The 9587-nt window shown below is 56.8% G+C and overlaps 1 protein-coding gene across 1 annotated transcript; it reads left to right on the top strand.

The window, feature by feature from the left end:
* The first annotated feature begins 5501 nt into the window (after positions 1-5501).
* On the top strand, positions 5502-7184 carry MESP1 (mesoderm posterior bHLH transcription factor 1). The gene is made up of 2 exons (XM_027521706.1): positions 5502-6516; positions 6823-7184. The coding sequence occupies exons 1-2, from the start codon at positions 5821-5823 to the stop codon at positions 6895-6897; spliced, it is 771 nt and encodes a 256-aa protein (XP_027377507.1). The 5' UTR covers positions 5502-5820; the 3' UTR covers positions 6898-7184.
* The last annotated feature ends 2403 nt before the right edge of the window (positions 7185-9587 follow it).

The following is a 9587-nucleotide window of genomic DNA, read 5'->3' as shown; positions in this document are numbered from 1 at the left end:
CACCCAGCACTGGCCCTGGCCCCAGAAAAATAAAGTCCTCTGACAATGGCAGGAGGTCCGCCCAGCCCAGATCCCAAGATCCCAGGTAGCTAGGCAGCGCCCTCTGCTGTCTGTGGCTGGGAATGCAAGGACACTGGACACCCAGGGGCAGCTCTCTGGCCTGAGACCATGTTTTGCAACCAAGGCATGCAGTCTCCCAGGACATCTCAGCAGGTAGTTGGGAGTCCTTGCTCCATTTTACAGCTATACTGACTGAGGGGCCATGTGACAAGTTTCCCTGTATTCACATGTCTGCATCTTTGCTTTGGGCTGGTTCAGCTACTTACGTCACCCTTTTCATGCCTGATTTCCCCATGTTTCACTATAAGGCTCAGACCCTTCTCCACTTACCCAGATGAAGTGAAGAAGCATAGATGTGACACCTCTAAGGGGAGAGACATGATCTACTTTCCCTGCCTTCTCAGCCTGGCCCGGCTCCCAGAACTGGCACTTCCTCCCCAGCCTTACCAGGAATCTGACAGATCTCTCTCCTTTCTTCCCACCCCCTCCCTCCTCATCACCCCTCTGCCTCCTTCCTGTGACTTTCACTGGCTGTGCATTCCAGCTGATCCACGACCAAGATAATCAGATTATCATGGGTCCAGAATAATCTATTCCATATGGCTTGCCAAGCCAGTGGCTCCGGGAGCTAAAGGTGTGAGGGGAGGGTGGTGATCTCAGTTGGAAGGGGCTTCCTGGGAGCCTCGGGGGCCTTCACTGGGAGCTGATGGGGAAGGAGGGAGGTGGAGGGGAAGCTGGGAGCCTTCCTGCTGGGCCCTCTGATGGCTCTGGGCTCCAGGAGGCTGCAGCCCCACCTCCAACACAGGCACGGCCTCATCTGTCCATGACACAGTGGAGTGTAGGCTCCATGGTGGAGGCTGGGCACTCCCCATGCCTCTTCCACTCTCCGGATTGGAAGGGGCTCACTGTAGCGCACGGCTTCTCAAAAGTGGTTGAGCTTCACCGTTCTCAGGACATTTCACTTTACATACCCGGAATCTCCTCCAGGGATTCTGGCTCAAACAGGTCCAGGGTGGATCTGGAAATGCTTTACATTTTTAACATGTCAACAGATCCTGGTGACTTGTAGTGAGGTTTCAGGGGGCCTTGAGGACTAGGGGGCATTGCCCCCTCTTCCTGCACCCTCACTCTTGAGGCAGCCCTGCAGGAGGAAAGGAGCCACTGGAGGTTTCCAGAGGAGACGGGGGAGCTGGTGGGAGGACAGGACACTCGCTTTGGTCCCAAACAGCACCAGACGGACCCCCGCTCTGCGCCTCCTGGCCATGTGACATAGGACCACCCCCTGCGCCTCCATTTCCTTAACTACCAGGTGAAGCAGTGACATCCACATCACAGCACGCTTGTGAGCTGGGATCCGGCGGAGGCCAGGCCCCAAGTGACAGCAGGGACACGCATGAGGCGCTGCTGGAAGTATGGTCTGTGCAGGATGATTTGATACCCTTGCAACATCAGCACAGCAGGTATGATTCATGGGAGAGGTGGAGACTGAGTTATCCAAGTGACACAGGTGGTACGTGGCAGAAGAGGGATTCGATTCTAAGCGAGGGGTGTCCTAAGCTGCCTGAAGATGGGGCTTCATGAACAACAATCACTCTCCTTGAAAGGGCCTTTCTCTCAGACCGGTGCCGAGGTGTGGCGGGAAGATCCCCGGCAGCAGGGAACACCCAAATTAGGAGCCTCCCAGGAGGTGTCCCTGCTGATGCTAAACAGGCTGGCGGTAGGAGAGCCGCTTCCTTCTCCTGGGGCCTCTGGCTCCGGCGGGGTCGGGATTAGGGGCTGCGAGGGGAAGACTGACATTGCACCTTTGATTAGCACTCTCCTGTCAGTGGGGCTGGCTGGGGAAATGAGGGCACTGAGGCTGGGAGGTGGGAGGGGGCAGCGCCCAGGATCCAGGGTCGACCTGAGGCAGCCGGCTGGCTCCTAGAAGGAAGGCTGAGACCCAGGCCCCAGCCCAAGGGGGTGCTGCCCTCTCCTGCCTGCCCCCACCCTGGCCGAGGACCCCCTGAACTCTCACCTCCGCTCAGTGGGGCTGCCCCAAGGCCTCATTTCCCAGCCTTACACGTTGGCAGGCGAAGGCAGGCTCGGGCCCAGGGGAGCAGGAGCCACTGGTTCTGGCACTTGTCAAAACACAGGCCCCAGAGGTGTGAAGGCCTTAGCCCAGCGGGAGGGCGTGTGGGCCCTGCTGCCCGGAGAACTCATTAACTGGGGCAGCTCCCTAATGAACCCACCGGAGGGGCTGGCGATAAGAAGATCAAAGGTGCGAGAGGCATGGGGGCCCCGGGGAAGAGGGAGGCTAGCTGATGGGAGCCCGGAGAACCCAGGCTCCAGCTTGGGGGTCCCTCCTTCGTCCCTGCTTGGCTTCATCAGGCCCATAGCCTTGCACACACTGGGCCTTGAGGGGTCACAGGAGAGGGAGGGATTCCAGCTGGCACCTCCAATTTGTCAGCCTTGGAGCTGAAGATGGAAAGACTGGAGTTGGGGGCAGAACCCTCCCAACCACCCCGCCTCTCTCATGCCGTTTTATTGTGAGTTCTTGGCCTCCATGGACACCCATGAATCCTTTTAACCCTCTCTCAACCCTGACACCAGAGATCTTCCCATCACATGCCATGCATGGTGTCCGTCTCTTGCTCCATAGCTTTCAGTGGTTCCCACGTAAGTGAGCAATTAACGTTAACTGTTGGCTCTCAGATTTGAGCATCCTCAGGGGCCAGAGCTGTGTTTTTAGGATCAACAGCCTACCTCCCATGCACATATGGCCCTTTGTTTAAAGAATGTCTAGTTGATTTTGTACTTAACAAAAATTTACTTTAAGAGCATTGTTGCCCACAAACCAGTCATGGTGGTTTCCCCTGAACTAGGAATTGGAGACCTCAGAGGCATAAGAGTAAAGAAATTTGATATGCCCTCTGTACTCATTCAACTTTTAATCACGTGCATATATTAGATTTTCAAATAAATAATAATATAACAATACAAGAAAAGGGTGGCTGATTTTCTAGGAGCTTTTGGTCATTCTGAAAGTGAAAGTATTAGGCACTCAATCGTGTCTGATTCTGTGTGACCCCATGGACTATAGCCCACTTGGCTCCTATATCCATGGGATCTCCAGGCAAGAATACTGGATCGGGTAGCCATTCCCTTTTCTAGGATATCTTCCCAACCCAGGGATCAAACCCTGGGTCTCCTGCATTGCAAGTGGATTCTTTACCGTCTGAGCCACCAGGGAAGCCTGGTCATTCTGAGTTTTCTCAGTTATCAGCTACAAAGTGGAAATCAGAATTGTATGGGAATTGGAGGAATTTGTTGACATTCAAAGGTTGGCAACAGCATGCCCAGAGCCCCGTGGAATCCCATCCCTCCTGCCTGACCAGCTTTGACTCTGCACCTCCTCGTACTTGAATGTACAACCTGTTTCCACTGTTTGTTAGCTCCAGTCAAGTGTGATTAAAGGGGGGTCTAATGCCAGATTCTTGGCTTGGATCTAGAACTCCATCCATTGTCCAGGATCCAGACAGGGCAGACCATATTGACAGCTGCGTGCCTGGGAGGGTCCTCGTAGGCCAGGCTCTCCTAGGGAGCCAATGGGCCCTGAGGCATGTGTCCATGGGATGGACTCTAGCCCTTCTCTCCAGGGGTGGGTTGGCACTGTCTCTCCTATATGTGATCATGGGCATAAGCATCTGGGGCTGCTGAGACAGACTGCAGAGTAGGGGGTAAAGAGAGGCCAAGGGCAGTAGAAGAGAAAGGAGACAAGGGGAGAGGGGTGGTAGTGAGCAAAGATGCTCAGGAAGAAGGTACCAAGTCACTTGGCTTTCTTTGCTACAAACCAGCTCACCCATGAGTCTCACAGAACTGGAAGCCTGGGGGACGCAAGACAGCAGACCTCTGAAAGAAACCCTAGACACCACTTCTTTGGAAGACATGAGATCAAACTCCAAACACTTCACAGTTCAGCTGGAGAGCAGACCTCCATGCATGAAGGAGCTATTGTGATAACATGTAAATTCAGACCCAAAGGGTCAGGCAGGCGATTGCAGACACTCTGAGCTTTGCCATGTGGACAATCATGTTGTCCATAAATGGAGACAGTTTTATTTCTTCCTTTCCAATCCATATGCCTTTTATTTCTCTTTCCTTATTCCAAAGGTGAGACCCCCACCTCCCAACATTGACAAGGTGTGGGTAGAAGCCAACATCCTCGCCTTGCTCTGAGTATTGAAGGAAATCTTTCAGTCTTTCCCTATTTAGTATGCTGTGAGCTGTAGGTTCCCTGAGGATGCGTTCATCAGACTGAGAAAGTTCTCCTTTAGCCTAAATTTGCTGAGAATTTTTATCATGATGGGGTGTTTGTTTGTTGTTGTTGTTGTTGTTTGCCATGCTGTGGCTTGTGGGATCTTATTTCCTGACCAGGGATAGAACCTGGGGCCCCTGCAGTAAGAGCACTGAGTCCTAACCACTGGACCACCAGGGAATTACTCTGAATTTTCTGAAGTGCTTTTTCTGTGTCATTGTCACTCACATTTCATTAGCAAAGCCCGTTATTCCTGCCCCAAAGTGGTGGGATACCAGCTAAAGGCCAGAGGTGGCAGCTGTGGCAACAGGCCAAGCCCTTGACCCTGCCAGGCTGAGGGTGTCCTGGAGGGCAGCAGGGCTCCTCTCCTCCAGCTCAGATGGTTCACCAGCCTGCCCAGATTCTGCCAGCTTTCTGGATTTACCCCGGATAGCTTCGTCTCTCCCACTCACCACCACCAGGGAAGGGTACCCCCAGGACCAGTCTGCCCTGGAGGAGGAACATGGAGTCAGGGCCCCATGCCCTCCTGGCCTCTACAGGAGTCCAGGGACCTGCTGCCACAGCATGCCTGTGTTAGTCACTCAGTCGTGTCCGACTCTTTGCGACCCCGTGGACTGTATGAACCTGCCAGGCTCCTCTGTCCATGGACTTCTCCAGGAAAGAATACTGGAGTGGGTTGCCGTTTCCTTCTCCCCCATTATACAAACTGGAAACGAAGGTTCAAGAAAACTTTTTTTTTAAGCATTTATTTAATTCTGGCTTGCTGCATCTTGGTTGCTGCGTGGGCTCTTCTCTAGTTGCGGGTAAGCGAGGGCTACTCTTTGGTTGTGGTGCATGGGCTTCTCATTGCGGTGGCTTCTCTTGTTGCAGAGCTCCGGCTCTAGGGTGCGCGGGGGCTTCAGAAGTTGCCGCTCCTGGGCTCTATCTAGGGCACAGGCTCAATAAATGTGGTGCACTGAACTTAGTTACTCCGAGGTGTGTGGGATCTTCCTGGACCAGGGATCGAATCCATGTCTCCTGCATTGGCAGGAAGATTCTTTACCACTGAGCCACCAGGAAAACCCTCAATAAAACAAGAATTTGCATAAGGTTTCCGACAGGTGAAGGCAGCCCCAAAACTAAGTACCAGAATTTGCAGTTCCCTGACCTGGCTTCCCTTAGCCTGCTGAGCTGGTCCAACACCCTGGACAGCGCCTGCCACTGGCACAAGCAGAAGGCCGGAGTGTCCGGGTCAGGTGTCCATGCGAGGGCCCAGGTGGGGCCAACCTGGCGCAGCCAACAGGCCGACACCTTCGCCCCCCGCAACCCCCACCCCGACGTTGGTTCAAAGGGTCAAGCCCCGCCCCCGATAGGCCCCCGAGCCCCCTTTGAAGTGCTGATGCGGCCTGGAAGAGGCCACTTCACACTTCGGGGCTCGGGGATAAAGCGGTCGCCGGCCGCCAGCCCCCAGACACGCCGCCGCTGCCATGGCCCAGCCCCTGTGCCCTCCGCTCTCTGAGTCCTGGATGCTCACGGCAGGCTGGGGCCCAGCTCAGCCGCCGCCGGCCGCCGACGCGGACTGCGGTTGCTCCCCCGCTTCGTCCCCGGACTCCTGGGGCAGCGTCCCGGCCTGCAGCCCCGTGCCGAGCCCCGGGAGCCCGGCCACCCGCGTCGCCCTCCGCGCCCGGGCAGCTGGGAGGCGAGGCGCGCGGGTAGGCCGCCTGGGCGCCGGGCAGCGGCAGAGCGCCAGCGAGCGCGAGAAGCTGCGCATGCGCACGCTCGCCCGCGCCCTCCACGAGCTGCGCCGCTTCCTGCCTCCGTCTGTGGCGCCCGCCGGCCAGAGCCTGACCAAGATCGAGACGCTGCGCCTGGCCATCCGCTACATCGGACACCTGTCGGCCGTGCTGGGCCTCAGCGAGGATAGCCTGCAGCACCGGCGCCGGCAACGCGGCGACGCGGCGCCCCCTCGGGGCTGCGCGCTGTGCCCCGACGGCGGCCCCGCGGAGGCGCAGACGCGAGGCTGCTGCTCCGGCTCGGCCGCCGGCGCCGCGGTGTCCTGGGGGTCCCCGCCCGCCTGCTCCGGAGCCCTGGCAGCGCCCGAGCTGCGCGACCCTCCGGTGCTATACGACCGCGGGGCGGCGTGCCCGCAAGGACCGGCGATGGAGCCGAGCCCCTCATCCCCGGTTAGTATCGCCCTCCTTCGCGCGGAACTCCCTCCCGGCTCAGCGCCGTCGTGGGGTGGCACTACCTGCCGTCTCATATCCCCACCTCACACTCCGGGGATGAGCCCCCCGTGGGGCTCCCCCACCGGCGGCCCGGCCTCGCCTGCTCGCTCTCTGGAGCGACACGGTTGGCGTGCGCAGGGCGCCTGAGCGGCGAGGGAAGGGAGGGGGACACTGGGGACCCCCCTGAGAGCGGAGCTCGCGAGCGCGGACACCCACGCTCGGCGGCCTCACGCTGAGGACCACGCTGTCCCCTGTCTCCTCCAGCTCTTTCCCGGCGACGTACTGGCCCTGCTGGAGACCTCGATGCCCCTCTTGCCCCTGGAGTGGCCGCCGGCCTGAGAAGTTGAAGTGACGGCGGACATCTGGCGCCCAGTTCTGTGAGCACCGACGCCTTTTTGGCCTCCGCGCCTTCGAAGCGGTCCCTCTCCAGACTCCCTTTCCTGAAAGAGGGCACCGAAGATACCGGCATGGGCATCGCTGGAAGTGAGAGCCGGTCCCCACCTAGGACGGACTTCCGCAACCCCTCCCGCGATGGAGGGGCTCAGAGGGTAGACACTTGGGAGACAGGCAGGAGCTCTGCCTAGTATGTATTTATTTATTTGTGAATAAACTCTGTGCTGGTGTCAGTTGGCAAGTTCTTCCTCCACAGGGTCACAAAGCTTCCCTCCCCTCCTCCAAAGGACGTCAGGGATTTGGGAGTCCCCGAAGTACACAGCCTCAGACCCCTTCCTCCTTGCCCCCAGCCCCGTCTTAGCACCCCGTTATTCCCGATGGGCCCACCTGAAGGGGGCGGGGCTTCATTTGAGGAAAGCGGCCGCAAGCTGAGTCTGTCCACCTTTTCTTTGAACCTGGATAAAACCAAGTATCTCTGTAGAAAATGCGTTTCCATTAGTGCATACTTACTGTGCACCGGGTCTTTACACATTTTATTCCTAAGTAGTTATTTTGCAGAAGGATAAACCAAGGATCAGCACTCAAACCCAGGTATGACTTCCAGAATCTGAGCTCTCGGCCCTGGTTGGGTTTTGCCTGCTCCGCTCTTTCTAGGGTCTGACAGGAAGCCAGCTCCGAGGGCTCACTGCATGTGTCTACTGCCCTTGTGCTGGAGCATCAAGGCCTGGACCCTGGCATTCTCCCATCTCCCTTCACTCTGGTTTCTCTCCCATGTTTAGGGACATAACACAGGTGGATCAGTCCCAGTTTTAAATAGCTGTGACCTCCCAGAGGCCTGGCTCAGGCAAGATGAGAGGTCCATCGATTGTATCCAGATCCACAGAACTGACCTGGATCTAGGCTTGGATTCAGATTAGGGAAATGCTGTATGCGGGAAGGGGAAACCTGGGTTCAGTCAGGGGGTCTGGTGAGCAGTCAAGCCTGGGGGTTGGTGAGGTGGGGTAAGGGGTCTCTCAGCCATCTATGAATGCTTCCCCCCTGCCCCCCTCAAGCATCTTTGAAATACTAACCTTGGCATTTAAAAAAAATACCTTTATTGAGATATAATTTATACCATGAAATGCATTCTTTTCAAGTACATAATTCAATGGTTTTAGTATATTCATAGTTAGGTAACCATCACCACTGTCTTATTTTGGGTCATTTTTACTACCCCTCAAAAGAGACCCTGTAACCATTTAGCAGTGATTCCCTGTTACTCCATCCCCCTTTTCTCCACCCCAGCCCACTCATCTGTTTTCTTCTAGCTCTACAGATTTGCCTATTCTGGACTTTCATATGAATGAAAGCATATTTTCTCGTGTATCAGTACTTCATTTATATTTATTGCTCAGTAATATTCCATTGCATGGGTGTAGCACAGTTTATGTATTTATAGGTTGATATTGATTTGTTTTGAAACTACTTCAGAGATCATTCCCAATGCTCTGGCCCAGGCCAGGAGGGGCAGTAACTCGGAGTGGGCTGGGGGTCACAGTGTGTAATTCAGGAGTCCTGGCGCACCCTGGCCAGCATTTGGTTGTAGAGAGTGGGATCCAAAAGCGGAGGCCCCGCAGGGGGCGGGACCTCACACCTTCACTGATCCGCCCCTTGCCCGCGCCTCCGCCCCCAACTCTCTCTTCCCTCCCAGGACCCTAAGGAGCTGAGCGGGAAGTCTTCTCCAGGACCCTGCCCAGTTTAGAAAAATCTATTTGCATGGTAAAGGCCCCGTGGTTTAGGACGGGGAATTAAAGTTATTAGCAAGTCTTTTCATAGATAAGTGGGGCTCATCGGCCAGCCCCCTCCCCTGGGGTGCGCCTCCCCTCGCTCTCCGAGCCTAGGAGCGGCCCACTGTTTATTAGCACCTGGGTGTGAATTTCCATTAACACGTCCCCGCTAATAAGAGGGCTGGAGATGGGAAGGGGCGCCTCCCACCCCTCCCGCGCCCCACCCCCTTCCTGGGGGGCACCCACCGGGAGGAGGGCCGAGAGCGGCTCCCAGGTAGGTGAGCCCTGGGCGAGGGCGCGCTGTCAGTTCTCTGCTAACCTGTTGAGCTAAGCCGTTAGCGGGGCCGTGTGGAGGATGGAAGTTGAGGACGATCAGGGGCCGCGTTGAGACTGGGCCCCGGGTGTGACTCTGGGGCCGGTGTGCTTCACCGCGGGCGCATCGCCTTTGCGACAGCTGAGCAGGGACAGAGGGTGCTGGGTGGCACGTCCCCTCACCGTGGGGGGCTGGTCCGGAGCGGGCTGCGCGCAGGCCTGCTGGAAGTGGGGTGGGGGTGGGCGTGGGCGTGGTGGGGAGGGCGGAGGATGGCATCAGCGGCTGATCCTGCCCGGCTCTGGTCGCTGCTGGCCGCCTTCGCAGCCCCCAGGGGTCAGAACCGTCATGGTGGAGAAGCACATATATACGGAGCAACCGGACGAGCCGGGGCTGTGTTTAAGGCTTTAACTTCACCAACTGGGGGCGCTTCCCTGGCTGGCCAGTAGTTAAGACTCCAGGCTTCCAATGCGGGTCCCATCCGGGGTCAGGAACCAAGATAGAATTCCACATGCCCTGAGGAAAGGTCAAAAGGTTAAAGGAGAATGCTATTTATATAT

This window comes from Bos indicus x Bos taurus, chromosome 21, assembly GCF_003369695.1.
Source record: "Bos indicus x Bos taurus breed Angus x Brahman F1 hybrid chromosome 21, Bos_hybrid_MaternalHap_v2.0, whole genome shotgun sequence".
Taxonomy (NCBI): Eukaryota; Metazoa; Chordata; class Mammalia; order Artiodactyla; family Bovidae; genus Bos; species Bos indicus x Bos taurus.
This window is presented reverse-complemented; position numbering and strand designations above follow the sequence as displayed.